The sequence below is a fragment of the Amphiprion ocellaris genome, chromosome 14 (assembly GCF_022539595.1).
Source record: "Amphiprion ocellaris isolate individual 3 ecotype Okinawa chromosome 14, ASM2253959v1, whole genome shotgun sequence".
Lineage (NCBI taxonomy): Eukaryota > Metazoa > Chordata > Actinopteri > Pomacentridae > Amphiprion > Amphiprion ocellaris.
Window position 1 is genome coordinate 21255659 of NC_072779.1, and position 16232 is coordinate 21271890.

Below are 16232 nucleotides of genomic sequence, written 5' to 3' on the forward strand. Positions count from 1 at the left end.
ATTCCTGCAAAACTAGTTATACTCTACCTAGGTAAGATGAAGAAAATCCAGTTTCTGTCGTCATATAAGCGGAAGAAATATGATGAGCAAAGTATCAGGATTACAAGAAGCCTGTGATCAAAAGGGCAAAAGAAAACATTGAGAACTTGCATTTCTGCACTAAAGCCTTTATAATAACTCAAGGTCACTGCTGTTGCTGCACTGGAAACACAGAGGAGAAGATTAGTTGCAAAATAAATGAAGTCAACCACTGTTTATCCTGAGCAAATCTTTCAGGACATTTTTGGAAGTCTTTCACCAGTAAAGTGAGGCTCTACATAGTAGATTATGTGACATAACTGAGAGGAGACCTGAGGCGAGACTTAAATTCTGCATTTCACCTCATGTGAGGAAAAACTGGTGCTTTTGTCTGCATGTAGCGGGACACACAGACATCTTCCAGTCATTTCATCCCTGATTTGATCCTTCTGGTCTGTTCACTTCTTGCCCACAGGCAGAGGAGCTTGTGCAGGCCAAGGGAGGTGGAAAGAGACGAGAGAGAGAGGAGGAGACTTACGGCTAAATGCGGTTGACACTTTGGCCCATATGTGCATATAAGCAGCGCTGTAGGATGCCTTCACGTGCTCTCTTTCTAAGCTTTCATTCGCATTTACTCTTCCAAATCATAGTTCTTTACCTGTGTGTGATCCAGCTGAATAAGGCATACATGGCAGAGGAGAAAAGCTTTTGATTGATGTCACTGGAGGATAAAATCAAGATGTCTAAGGCTGTGATCAACCCATGGTTAAATCGTCTTAGTGTCAGCCATGTTGGGTCTGGATATCCAGATGAGTCCTGCTCCTGAATCTGAGTCAAGTGTCCACTGTTCAGTCTGTCCCTCACCTCCATGCACAACAAACCTCCAGTGTCCACATTTCAGGCTCGACACCCAACATGCTGACCAACAGGAAGCAGAAACCAGGCCACCAAAGAACCTCCCTATGCCACACACCTGACAGACACCTCTCTAAAAGACACAGTGACCAAAACAAACATGCACGACCTCTAAACTGCAGTCTTCTTTGTTCTCCACAGAAACGTGGGTTCAGGGGAGACAAATTAGGAACATATAAACACACACACACACACACACACACACAAAAGAAGAAAGCACGGGTTGGATGACCGTGGTTTCCAAGATGAGTCAGCCCCCTCTCAGGGCAGCGATTAGCTCAGAGAGAGACGAGAGATGATCTCTGGAGCAGAGGTCTCCTCTCACTCCCATCCAATCCCTAGCACCTGCCAAACAGCATCACATCCCATGAGCCCTCTCTCCATCAGCTGCTCTCTCATCCCTGCCCCTTCTCAGGAGGGAAACAGATGAGGATAAACCTGTATTCTGTATGTCTGTACATATTATGTTGAATTCCACCAAAAGAATTGTCCATATTATAAACCCTTTGCTCCTGCTTACCAAGGCAGATAGTATCAGAGAGAGATGTAATAAAAGGAATAAACAACCCATTAGTATAAAGAAGAAAAGCTCACCTTTTGTAGGCTGGTTGGGTTCAGCTGAGTTTTGTCAATGATTTTTATTGCAACCTGAAAGAGACATTAAGGTATTTTTGATGAGGAAAAGCAAACATGTCACATTTAGCATTGACATCTGCTTAATGATACCCCCTTACATGGTGCTCAACAGCCATCCCCACAGATCCATATTCAACAATCCTTTCTCAGCATCTCAACAAGGAAAAGTACAATTCCAATGAGAGTATCAAGATCATCTACTAAAGCAAATACACAGAGATTGAGACCACTCTGAAAGATCCCTACCATGGAAATCACATTTTTTTACCTATTGTAGGCACATTGGAAGACACATGATGGCTGGACATGTGTACCTTAAAACTGCACTGGATCAATAACGGTTTTAAAAAACATGGAATCAGACTTTTTAAGTTTTATATGTTACAAACCTAAAGAACCAATCCTGTCAACTTGCAAGGTGGTGTCGTCTCTATGTTCATTCTTTTTCAGAACTGGTTTCTAGCTCTGACATGCATATATGAATTACTCCAATATCATAACTTGTCTCTATGTGGCGTAGAGTAGTTTCTAAGTGTCTGATTAGAGTCATAGGTGTGCTGCTGTGCTGATTTGCAAGTGGAAGGTTAGTTAAGATGGAGATGGGACTAGTTTGCATATGCTCAAATCTGTGCATACTAAAGGAGGGGAAGTTTGAGAGTTACATCGAAGCCAATTCTAAGGCATGAAGGCATCCTTATTATGGACAAAAAATCTACATATATATACTACTGTTCAGAAGTTTGGGGTCACCCAGGCAATTTCATGTTTCCCATGAAAACTTACACTTTTATTCATGTGCTAACATAATTGCACAAGGGTTCTCTAATCATCAATAAGCCTTTCAACACCATTAACTAACACAATGTAGCATTAGAACACAGGAGTGATGGTTGCTGGAAATGTTCTTCTGTACTTCTATGTAGATATTCCATGAAAAACCAGCCCTTTCCAGCTAGAATATTCATTCCAAAGGACTGCAGATGGAAATTAGCTTAAAGCTAACTCTGCTACAATACATCAAATGGCAACATGTATGTTTAATATTGTACATGGTCCCTTTTTAAATAAACTGATTCATAATAATAATAATTTACCACAGTAACAATGTCTTCACTGTATTTCTGACTAATTGAATGTTATCTTCATTGAAAAAAACTGCTTTTCTTTCAAAAATACGGATGTTTCTAAGTGATCCCAAACTTTTGTACGGTAGTGTATATATACACATATATATATTATTTTGATGAGCGGAGACTAGTTTTTAGGGGTTTAATCAATGCCAGGACTGGAACTTGAACATTTACTTCAACAAGCTGTAGTCCAGTGTATTCGTGTGGTTTTAATCCCCACTGACACGAGCTGGCGTAGCTAACCCCGTCTGTAATGACAGTTCTCTGCCAATCTTTGACGAAGAAACATCTGTTTCCAAGTGTTGTAGGTATCATAAGGACATGGCCTAAATACACATCCTAAGACTAATTGCCATCCCCATTTACCCTACTATAGTACACAAATCCCTGCTCTGTATGATATCCATTTTGTGCAACATTTTTAAGCCACACATCTTTTTATAAATTTTTTTTTACATTATACCTATGTTTATATTATAACAGCTACTAACTCAGTGTCATCTTTTTATAGTAGCATATATAATACTGGGTTTCTGTGTTATGATTAGTCTCTATATTTGGTAATAATAAAGTAATAAACTTACAAAAGAGGTCATACAGTCTATTCAAGCATCCCAAATATTGCTTGAAATGGCTTAATTGACCTATGAAGCTGTATTAAATGATTCATTCATCATAAATATACTCATCAGTTACAACGTGAAGAATAAATCCCTTATTAATGGGGCATTGTTATAAATGTTGTGATGATTTACTATTCAGAGGCCGTATTTTGTTGTTTTTAACTGAACGATGGTGTGAAATAATTTCTCTTGAAATTAAAGTTCCCCGGATTCCTTACAGTGTGTTGACAGAAGAGGGGACAAGTCAATACACTAGCAATACATTATGTGTCTCCAAAACTGAACAGAGACATCTAGAAAAAGATTAAGAGATGAGATAAGAGCTGCTTCTCCAAAGATATGTTGAAAAGATGGTGATGATGAAGATCTAACGCTGGACAGAATCACCTCTTAGGGACATCAGCAACATCAGCTGAGCGCTACCTTTCTCTCAATCATCTACTCATTCTCATCCTCCCACCCTGGGTCTCTGCTGCTCCTGAAACTTACCTCCCTGCCCGTCAGGATGTGGCGGGCCAGCTTGACCTTGGCAAAGTTTCCCTTGCCGATGGTCTTCAGCAGGCGGTAGTTGCCGATGTGTGGCTGCTCATCGGAGCAGGAGGCGATGGAGTTCCTGCACCGGGCGCCCAGCGAGCGACTGGACTGGCTGGTGGCCTTGTCTGAGCGGCTGGCCCCCAGTGACACATGCTGGAAGAAAATGAAGGGGAGGGGTTAAAGAGAGGAGAAAAAACGGAGGGTCACTATCTGTGCCAACACCAGCATGACACAGTGCAGCAGCAGCAGGCTGGCAGAGGACCTCCAGGACTGTCTGTACCCTCTGAGCACTGGTGGTCTCCAGAAGCAAAATGATCTCCGCGAGCTGCTCATGAACTCTGTTCAACAAACAATATGAAGTTACTCTCCTGCTTGTAGGCAGAAACTAAAGTGTTTCTCACATTGCTGTAGAGTCACTGACAAGCCACTGGTTTCACAGATGATCATAACATGCACAAGTAACTGAACGGTGCAGGAGGTCGTTCCTCCCCAGCAATATGACTTTTCAGTACGTCTGTGTCTGGTAGATCACAAAAGGACTTTATTACTTTACCTGGTGATGAAACCACTTGACATACTGGACACTTTACATCCTAAACATTATTCATTATATCTGCAAACTCATCTGCACCTACTTATGTTATTTGCACATCTAAGCACATTCTCATTTGTACATTTCTGTATCACTCTTGTACTCTTTTGATATTTTCTATATTATTTTTCTATATCTTTATCTTATTATATTTTACCTTCACTTTATACCATACCTGATAATCTGTGTTATCTTATTGTTTACCGCTGCTATTGAATATCCATGCTGCTGTAACAACTGAATTTCCCTCAAATAAAATCAATCTAAGACTAAGTCAACCAGCAAACAACCAGCAGCCTGGCTTTATATATATTCTGCTGGTACGCTAACAAAGTGGCATGTTGGTGCTCCAATCTTACCACCAGATGTTTGGTTCATCAAGACAGAAAGGAGCAATGCTGAGCGGAGCTGCATGTGTATGCATGCCCCTCATTCTGGGTTAGCAGCTGTTGTCCAGCACATGAACACTCAGAACATATTGTCCATTTTGGGTTCAGAATCATCTTCTTTAAACTGAAGAATGTCTTTATGCAGCACGACAGAGAATAAAGGTAAAAATACCGTTACTGCAATGTGTGGTAGCCCTGAAGCTTTCACAGCCCTGTAGACAGTTAGCCGCTCGAGTGTGGACTCCAGTGCTTCAGAGCACTGTTGTGCACCACTGATGGAGTCCCAAGCTTGAGTCACAGATAATTTTCAGCAGGGAAGCAGAGCAGAAAAGAAAGGGAGGACAACAGCATGCATTTTCACAAACAAAGCTTGATGTATTACAGTATGAAGCAGCTTCTTGTCATGTGACAAACCAGGGAAAGATACAGAGGAGGGAAGATGGAGAATAGATGGCAGGGAGTGAGGGTAAACACAGGGCACTGCCAGGAGACAGAGAAGCCAGAATATCTGCTAGGAAAGGGGCAAACTAGAAGGAGTCTCCCAGAGAAAGGCATGTAGGAGGAAAGAGTAAAAATTAAAAAAAAAAAAAAAAAAAAGGGAGCAGATGCCGGCACAGTGGTCCCTGGCCGGTCCCAGGCCCTGAGGCATCACACTTCCATCCCCCCCAGCATGTCATCTTGCTCTCAGCTTCACACACACATACAAACACAACCACGCAGCCTTAAGCCCCACCTTCAGACACTCCTTCCTCTCCATGCTTCCATTCCTGTTCCCACGCCCCACCTACAGCCAATTTGGACCCATCTCTACACAACCTCCACCACCGACCGACCGTCCCAACCGACAGCGCTGGAGGCACACACGGCGAGCAGCCTTAATCCACCGACTGTACGCTTGCACATCAAGCCAAGCCAAGCCTGTGCCAACATGGCAAGACAACATTTCATCCGCTCAATTCACTCATCTGTCTTCATCGCTTAATTGTAGAGCGATGACAGCAGATCGAGATCCATTCTAATGGAGGGAACAGATCTGCATTCACAATCAATCATGCACCTCGTAAACTCACACACTTCTGCACACACACACACACACACACACACACACACACACACACACACACACACACACACACACACACACACACACATCTAGTGGCTTAACCATCCTTCTGTGCTGAAAGCTCTGCTAACAAACAGATGGGGGGAGGTCTTGCCAGAAGTGTTTAGGGCAGTGAAATGACATAATGCAACGTCAATCAGTCATGTCACCATTTTGATATCATAGATAGATAGATAGATCGATAGATAGAATCTACATATGCAAAAGCTGCTATTCTGTCCTAGCTTGTGTCTTTTCTGCAGGCCTCTACTATCTTCCACTGTACTGAATGTATGGCGCTGTCTGACACCCACTGGCTCTGGGGTTGGGCGCTTTGTAGGCTGCGCAGCAATGGACTGCACATCATTTTACGCAGTAATCCCCTCGCTTCATACCAGCAAGCCAGATACTCTCCATACATTTGTTCTGGCCTCCTGTGCTCTCGTCCCACCCATCCAATTTCTGGGGAATACACACACACACAGAAGCAGCGGCAGCGGCAGCAGCAGGAGTATAATGTGACATCACTATCTCTCCACAGCCTTATAATAAGAGGTGACGGCTGGTTTTCTGCGCATATCCGCTGAGCGTTATCGTATGCGGATGGACTCATTCCGGGCTGTTTGCCTGCCATCAGCTCTTTCCCTGCGCAGACACTCAAGGTTAGCCCATTTCTACCGAGCCTAAATGTCCATCCAACCTCACTTCCACAGCCCCTTCGTCTAAAGAGGGGAAAAATAGCCCCATCCGTGACCCCCCCCACACCACCACCACCCCCCCATCTGCACTGATAACAAAACCAGAGAATGCCAGACGCCACACATATGAGGAGATCTTTGTTCAGGGATGCACGATTTATCATTTGCATGCACACAAACACAGGCTATGGGCTGTAATTGCACTTACATGGTCTCCAGTACTCCTGTCGTTCCCAGACGGTAATGCAGATCGAGAAGACATGTTTTCTTTCTCCTCGTTCCCTGAGTAAGAATCACGGTGTGCTAGCGCGGATGGTATTTACAGGCTCCACAGACGGAATACCATCCGCAGATGCGACCCACCGTCCCAAATCAATCTGCCTCTTCCCCAACCGGCCGAGCCGCGGTCGAGAGGAGACCTCTGCCTATCATGGCAGCGATGGATATGTGGAAGGGGGGGTGTCCTCAAACAAGCTGCATGTTCCACCATGCACTTTGCAAAAAAAAAAAAAAAAAAATACAGCCGATCAGCGATGCAGCGAATGCAATGCGATTCAAATCCCGAGCATTCGAATAAGTGCTAAAATGCGGTGATGTTTGGCCAGAGCCCAGCGTCTCTGTGGCGACTCTCCACCCCCTGCCTCATTTCGCCACACAAAACAAACACGGCTCCTTCTGGACGTGTGTCATCCCGGTTTGTCATAATACCGACCGACGGAATCTTTCACTTTAACCCCGCCACGCCAATGCAAACCCGCTCCGCTTTGCAGCAGCTCGCAGGAAAACACGGCTTGCGGTGCAGCGGGGGGGAAAAGGCCGAAATGTTCAGAAATCGGTATTCCCGGTCGGTGAGATGCGCAGCAGCGTCAGGTCACAAACAGCACTCCGAGACAAGAACATCCGAGCGGACGTTTTGGAAGTAAAAGCCTGCAATGGCGAGTGCATCTAAAGTCTGACTGCATGAGGAAACAGCTCATAGAAAATATTCTAGCTCTGATATTGTCCAGAATTAGAGGACATTTTACGTCAGTATTCAAATAATCCATGTACAAAATACAAAAACATGCAGTTGTTGTGTAAATTCACTTGTCGTGAGACCAAATCTAAAACAAAGAAGGAGAAAAGAATGTTTGAAAGTATTTTTTAAAAAATACCAAGTAAGTCTGGAGTTCCCCCTAAAATGACATTTTTCTCTCGCCCCACTCCAATGATGACCAAGTTAAAATGTCAAATAAAACAGTTAAATGAAATTTAAATCTCCTTTTTTGGTATTGTGTTTTTCATTGATGTCTATATTTTCATTGAGGATAATATTTTAAATAATAATTATGCTTGGAACGTGTGTCCAACCTCCTTGTCCTCTTGGTCAGCAGTAACAGCTAAATATTTAGCTTCTACTCCTGAGAAAAAGCTAACATTAGCGTGGATTAGCAACCCTGTTACTGTGATTAGAGTAGGGTTAGCAAACAACTAATAAAACATGGTATAAAAATGGTGCCACTGATGTGCAAGCTGAGCCAATCAAGCATTTGATAGTTTATTACCTATTATTGATAATTATGTAGCAGAAAATGGTAAAAGAGAAGGTTTATTTTTCAAAAATTTTGAAGCCCAAATGTCCTCCAATTGTGGAATGACCCATATATCCCTGTCTTTCCTTATATCATTCAGTTTTACTCAGTTTGAAAGGGGGTAACAATATGAAGAATTAAAAATAATAATATTAGAAGACATTCTATTGCAAGATGAGATAAGACTGTTTAATTCACTCAATTCACTGTTTAATTGTTACAGTAGTACTCCCTACATTCGGCAGGAATAGATGACGGCTACCCCAGTTCCACTTTTATTTTGAAAACCAAACCTCTCAGCTTCCTACGTGCGCCGTCTGGTTATTTTAAACTTGACGCAACTGAGATGCGCCACATCAGAGATGCTGACAGGTCCAGCACAACGCAACCCACTGCCGGTTTCACCAGCGTAGATTTTTTGCGTAAATTAGCATAAACTCTCCAAAGATGGCCGAAGTACAAAGCTTCACCATCCAAACCTCTGATTCATGAAGCAGTCCTCTGCTTTCTGTAAAGACTTGCTGGGCATCACGGGTGGTGTAGCAGGGGCCTGCACAGGGAGAGGGGTAGTGTCTGCTGTTGGGTGCCAAGGCTCTTCTCCCAGTTAGAGCAAATCATTTGAAAAAACAGACATCACTTCAATAAAGCCTTAAACCATTTGTTTAAATCCAGTCAATTTATCTTTGATTTAGTGGAGTGGCCAGAAAGAATTAGACGTAACAAATGTTGTTCATCCGACACATTGAAAAGTGCATGTGCATGTACAAAAAATAATGGCACTACATTGCTCATCATCTACTTTTGTTCAACCCCTAATCGATGCTACTTTTAGAAGGTGCATCCTTCCTAACGGCCTGCTTTGACTTCCAGAAGTCATCAGAGAGGGGCTGGCAGAGGGAGGAGAGGTGCACCACCATATGTGCTGCTGTGATTGAGTGGGGTGGGAGTGGTTGGTCCCCACTGGCTTTGTGATGCATGGCACATCACAGCCTCACAGTATATGTGCAGAATGTACTGGAGACGTGGGGATTTGTGCAGAGACGCTGTGTCTGCTCATGAGGTCCTCTTGTATCAGCAGGACACATCTGAGCGTTTCCACAGGACTGTCTGTAGTCATCACACAGCCAGTCGGTGTGTCTATTGTGCTGTCCATTAGGAGCATCCCGTTTTAACATCCGGCTGTGGGGTCGGAAAGGGTTTCCTGGACTGCAAGTACATTTCCCCTCTGCTTCCCTCACCTCTGATCCTTTGTTTCTTATCACTGAAGATATGTACATGACTGATAAATCCTCCACGACAGCGTCTCTATCCAAGTTTTGCTTTCTGCCCAATCCTCTGGGCTCCACGCTGCACATCATTCTTTTCAAAGGACAGAGGTTACTGTTGAACCCATGCTTGAAATGCTCTTCAACCTACTTTTTTAAAAAAACATAATGTGTCTCATTAGAACACCTACGCTTCCCATCCATGACTACGAAACCCAGGTCTCATTTCCACAGACCCTCCAATGACTAGTCTGTGATCCTCATAATAATGGGCTGTTCTACTAGACAAGTCCCTGCATCCCCCTCTCCAGACTTCCTTCAGTTTAGGAGTCAACAGAACCAGTAATTCAGCCTGCTTTGTTCTCACAGTGCAGCCCCTTTTTCTGCTCTCCTCTAGGGGCCTCTTCTAACCTGTCCTCCAACTAACACCACCTCTCCAGCTGTCAAACCCTCAACCAAGACGTGAAGATCAGCTTCAGGTGTTCTCTGTTGTTTAACTAGACATCTAGCAGAGAATGTCCACAGCGACCTCCACCGGTTTGTTCCTCTGTTTGGGTCCCAGTGAGTTGGTGATTTGAGGGGTGATGGGAAAGGATTCAACCCTCCTTGACAGCAAAATGTATTTATCTTTGGTCATCTGTCATCCCCCCAGATGTGTGCGATGGTTGGTGATGGAGGAACAGTTAGGGGATTCAACTGGGCCATCACCAGTTAAATCAGCTACTGGTCCCAGCCACTCAGTTTTATCTGCCACTACAGTCACTAAACTTCTTAGATGTCCAAACTACAAAGTACGTGGCCACAAAATATTGTTTGGTCAGTGTATAAAATTGGGAAATGCTTCAAATGTAGCATGAACCAATCCCAGCCTATACTGTGAAAAATAAAAGTGCTTACTGGAAACTAAAATAGGTCTTTGCAGATGATTAAAGATATTTAAAAGTTCTTTAAAGAACCAATTCTTCAAATGGTTCTTAGAGCCATTAGTGCTAAAATTTTTAAATTATTTTTAAGAAAATATGACAAATGCAAGATTTTTGTTCGAATTTCTGGGTCTTCTATTATAATATTATTAAAATATGTTTGATATTTTGGATTCTGGACTGTTCTGGTCTGGGATATTAAAACATACCTGCTTGGGATTTGGGAAACTGCCACAGACATTCTCGCTGTGTTTTAATGTATTATAGACCAAATGAGGACATCTGCAGATTTATCAATGACAGCTCAAGTTAAGGAACCACATAAAGTACATGAAGAACAAAAGGTTCTTTAGTTGGTGATAGTGTTTTCAAGCTTTTTGAAGAAATAGTCAGCAACCAATATGTTTATGACAGTGAAAGATGGTGTTGTTGGTTTATCATCAGGTAGCCTTGCTAGCCCAGAAAAAGCAAAACTAAATTCGTTAATGAGGATCCCCAGGTTAGTTATTTAGACATGAATTTTGAAATATCTCAGTGATGCTGCCGCTATTAGCTGTCTCCTTGTAAATTATAAGTCTGTTATCCAAAGTTTTGCTCCACTGTCTTTTCACTTCTTATACTTGCATTTGCAGTGATGGAGCACCTTATCTGTAAGGTCAGCTGGGATAGACTCCAGCCCCTGTAGGAACAGTCAGCAATCACAAAAGTCATGAGGAGGCAACCCCAGGGGACTATGATTGGCAACATTCCCCACAATGACCCAGTATATCCAGAGGTTTTAAATGATCAATGTTATCAGTACAGAATGTTGGACACATTTCTGTCACATCATGGAATATAATGGCCACATCACCCAACTCACACACAAATCACTAAGTCATGGTTGAGGCAGACAACACAGGCCAAACAGCATGATGGCCCAGTGGGTTCTGTAAGCAGCAAATGCATCAGAAAGGAAAAATTAAATGCAGAGTCTAAGTTGAACTCTTTTTTTTTAAAACTTGTTAATGGTAATCTTCTATTCAGCACACATGCCTTGCTGCATCCAAAACTAGTCAAAAATGGATGCCAACCTCTTTAGGTGGAGAACTGAAGTGATGCCACTAGTCCAACTCCAGCAGAATGATATTTTATCAACTGGCTACTCGAGAAGTAATCAAGGAATGTTCTTTTTTTAAAAACATGCATTGTTTGGGGAAATTGCTAATCAAACATTGCATTCTCAACATGAGAGAGGGGTCAGCAGCCCTTTTGTTTGTCTGTATTGTTACCAGGGCTGCACAGTGGATCACCAGTTCATGTCCCGGCCTGGGCCTGGGATCTTTCTGTGTGGAGTTTACATGTTCTCCCGGTGCATGCGTGGGTTCTCCGGCTTCCTCCCACGGTCAAAAAACCTGCTGAGGTTAACTGGTAACTCTAAATTGTTCGTAGATGTGAATGTGAGTGTGATAGTTTGTCTCTAAGTGTAGCCTTGTGATAGACTGGTGACCTGTCCAGGGTGTCCCCTGCCTTCACCTTAAGTCATCTGGGATAGACTCCAGCCCCCTGCAACCCTAATGAGGATGAAGCGGTGTATAGGAAATGGATGGATGGATGTTTTGTTACCATTTACATTAAGATGTGACATACAGAAATTCTAAGAGGCTGGGCCAAAATCAGGGCCATCCATCCATCTATCCATCCATACACTGTTATACAAACTTTATTATGCAGAGGGTCTGGGGTGGAGCCCATCCCAGCTGACAGAGGGTGAAAGGCAGGGCACACCCTGACAGATCACCAGGCCATCGAAGGGCTAGAGATGTCACCACTGAAGAAATAACAGACAGAACTTAGATCAGGGGTAGCCAACACGGTGCCCGCGGGCGCCTGGTTGCCTGCAGAGACCTTGTGAGTTGCCCCCAACACATGTTCTAAAAATAACAGTAGTCACCATGAAATTCCTTATAAAAAATTATAGTTGCTGTTCTTTTTAAATCAAAATACTTACATTGATGCAGATTTTAAATTACAAAATTTGTTTTATATATATATATATATATATATATATATATATATATATATATATATATATATATATATATATATTTTTTTTTTTTTTTTTTTTTTTTTTTTTTTTAAAAACAAAAATGTCTTTGGTGCTCACTGCGCATGTCCAACCACCACGTCATTCTGCTGAAGCGTCCGGGCGCAGACACTTTGGGAAGCTAGTTGTGGTTTTTACACCCAAAACATGACTGAGAAGTGAAAGAGAAAACACTACTTTCACGATGACTGGGAGGAAGAGTTCTTTTTCACGACAGTGAAAGATAAATGTATGTGTCCTATTTGCGGGGCGACTATTGCGACGGCAAAGCGGCACAATGTGGAGAGACGCCACTTTAGCCGCTACATAGCTTCCATGCTAACTAGCCACCTGCTAGCGCACATAGACTGTATGCGCACTACGGACAGAAAAAGCCCAGGACTTAAAGGCAGCTTTGGCATCTACTACACGGCGAAAAGTTTCTTCGTGGAGAAAAATGTACCTTTAGAAAAGCTTGCTTTAGTGACGGCCGACGGGGCTCCTCCATGACGGGTCGGCATGTAGGCTTCATTGTACGATGCAGAGGTGATCCAGACTTCCCAACATTCCTACATTACCACTGCATCATTCACCAGCAGGACATATGTATGTACAAAAGTGGCCGGATTTGATCATGTGATGACTCGTGTCGTGAATATCATAAATGGCTCCAAAGCCAAACAACCAGGACATTAAAGGTGCTGCTGGAGGAGCTGTCAGCTGAACATGGTGACCTGTTACTACACACAGAAACCCCATGGATCAGCAGGGACCAGTTTTGCAGCGTTTTTTGTCACTGTTGGCCGAAATCAAAGAGTTGATGCAATCCAAAGGGGAAGACACCTTGCTGCTTGAGGACACTGAGTGGATTCTTGCCTTTGCATTTTTAATGGACATCACTGGGAAACTGAACCATCTGAACTGTGAGCTGCAAGGTAAAGGTAAGACATGATAAGCTCTGCAATGCCAGCCTTCCCACTAACACACATTTACAGACAAAGACAGAGGTAACACATGTTGTCATTCAAAACACTGTGCCATTACACAAAAATGTGAAAAATAATTTGTTGAAAATACGTAATGATTTGTTGTTACGATCTGTTAAAAATGATGCAATGCTGGTGAAAAATGCTGGTGATTAGTACTAATGTGATAGGATTCATTTCAAAATGTGAAAGAGTTGATTTTTTTTCTTACATAACTGATAATTTGTACAAACATAGGACAGAGTTCATGAATTGTTCAAAAATGTTACAAAGGTAGTGGTTTGCACAAATGAAGCATGATTTGATGACAGTTAATGATTTCCTAAAAATGTTAGAAGTGACAATTTGCACAGAAATGTAACTGGTGTGATTTTGAACAAAATGCTGCAAATATGCTGATTCATACAAAACTGCCAAGAAAGATATTTACCAAAGTTTCAGAGATGGGATACCTCTGACTTTTAAATATTGGAACAGATTTCCATATATATATGTGTGTGTGTGTGTGTGTGTGTGTGTGTGTGTGTGTGTGTGTGTGTGTGTGTGTGTGTGTGTGTGTGTGTGTGTGTGTGTGTTTCCTGCCGTCATTGTTGTGGAAATCGTTGTTAATAATTATTATAAGGAATAATTAACGTAAATGTGATCAGTCTTTTTACATATTATTTTCATTATTATTATTGTTTAAAGATGATGGCACAAGTTTGCTATTGAGGAAGTTTGTATCAAACAAGGTGCCCTTCGTACTACTCAGTACCCTTGAAGTTGCTCTCAGGTTCAAAAACGTTGGTGACTCCTAACTTAGATTCTGTTCAAACACTTTTAACAGAGGTGCTTGTGTCATATAAGCCGATGACTTTCTGTTTGTAAAACACTGATGTGTTTGAACTTTGGGTTACTGTATATGTGGTCAGAAGACTTATTGTAAAAACAAATTATATCTGATCAGCTTTTTGAGAGTCAAATTAGCTTCTTTAAATGTATTTTTATTTTTAGTTGTGTGTTTGTATGTTAATTCAATGCATTTCCTGCCTTTATTAACCCTCCTGTTGTCCTCATTTATGGGCACTAAAAAATATGGTTTCCTTGTCTGAAAAAAATCCAAAAATTCAGCAAAAAAATTTCTGAAAATTTGCAAAACCTTCAGGAAGAAAATTCCAATAATTCCTTAAAAGTTTCCCTTAAAAGTTTTATTTATATAAAAAAAAAAAAAACAATTTGGCATTCACAAAAAATCTACCAAAATTCAGCGAATTTTGCTGGATTTTGGTTGATTTTTTTGTGAATGTTCTTAAGAAACATTTTTAACATTTCTTTTTTTCCACCAAAAAATGTTCAAAGATTTCCCAAAAATGTTGAAAATGTGGACATCAGAAGTTTCACTGTGAAAATATATTTTTTTCCCACATTTTCAGACTTTACAACGGGTCAATTTTGACCTGCAGGACGACAGGAGGGTTAAAGTACTTTGAATGCCTTTGCATTTAGGAGGAGCTGCAGAAATAACGTTCATTTTAGTTTTTCTCATGTGATGCTTCACAACAGCCACCAGAGGGAGACAATGTGTAAGTAATTATAACAATAGTCAAGCGTGGTGAAAGAAGAACAAAACAATAGTACACTTTGAATTTAACTTGACCAATAATATCACATATACATTTAAGATTTCATATGTGCCATGAAATGTTATTCAGTTATCATTTGTGGGGTTATTTGAAATCATATGGGTACAAAATTTAAAGGCATTTACAAATGTTCTTCTGTTTGTGCTGCTTCCCTTGATTAGACACAATGTGCATTGTAGCAGACAGATAGTAGAATTTATTCATTATTATGCTAAACCTGTACTGGTCTCTAGATTCCACCACCGAGCCTCCTTTTTAACACCAAATACCTGCAGGGTTTGTTTCAGCCAGGCATGTGCCCCACTGCCCTTCAGCTGGGTTTGTCATGATCCACCCTGTCAGAGCCTATGACCTGTTGTGTAACCGAATAAAAAACACGGGCTCAGGTTCAGGAGTCAAGGGGCAAACAGACCGATTGTTAAGTGTGAGAGGGCAAGTTTGCAGCACGCACTGTCAGCAGGAGGGCAGTGGGGATGTGGAGTCATTAGGCTCCAGCTTTAACTCTGCACTGATGAGAGATGGCGGAGGTGGGGTGTGGGGGTCATGCAGAGGTGAGAGAGGCTGCTGTGGCCTCATGTTCTAGTTTTTGTTGTTTAAAGCTTTTAAATCCTTTGAACTTATCTGGACTGCAAGAAGAATACAGATAGATTGGTGCTAGTTCCTCTCTGTCGTCTCTCTGCAGCCAGAAGGTCATAAACTACCAGATCATATTTTACACTGAAGTGATGGCTTAGGAAAAGGTGTTTATCAAGATCACATTTCTCACAATTTTCATACTCTTTTGAGAATCTAGTTGTGACTATTTTTATCAGAGTTTACAATGAGAAAACTTGTGAACAAAGAAAAAGACGTTTTCAAACAACTTACAGCTACATAAGATACAATTGAACCCATCAACTTTTTTATTTAATTATTCAATCAGTAACAACTTTACAACTGTGGGATGAAAAAAAAAAGTTTGGGCTTAGAAACAATTTGAACAGACTTTTGCAATACAACAAGTTTCTATATATATATACAAATATAATCCAAACTGTAAACTAGAGAGTAAATTACAAGCCGTATAACAGTGATTTACTGACGCTGATGCTATTGAAACTGTTTTCTCAACTACAGCTCTACCAGATTTGGTGCAACAGAAATGAAGCGCAACAATCCTGCAG

The 16232-nt window shown here is 41.7% G+C and overlaps 1 protein-coding gene across 3 annotated transcripts in view; it reads right to left on the reverse strand.

Moving 5' to 3' along the window:
- Nucleotides 1-7521, reverse strand: part of mark4a (MAP/microtubule affinity-regulating kinase 4a) — a 35631-nt gene extending 28110 nt beyond the window's left edge. For 2 of the 3 annotated variants that reach the window (XM_023261677.3, XM_023261678.3), the window contains exons 1-3: nucleotides 6846-7520; nucleotides 3812-4009; nucleotides 1528-1581 (exon numbers count right to left, since the gene is read on the reverse strand). In XM_023261677.3, coding sequence (XP_023117445.1) covers nucleotides 1528-1581; nucleotides 3812-4009; nucleotides 6846-6899 — 306 coding nt within the window. In that variant the 5' untranslated portion in view covers nucleotides 6900-7520. Of the gene's footprint in view, nucleotides 1-1527; nucleotides 1582-3811; nucleotides 4010-6845 lie in introns of all 3 variants that reach the window. The other variant, XM_023261679.3, reaches the window with a different exon arrangement.
- Nucleotides 7522-16232: the final 8711 nt, after the last annotated feature.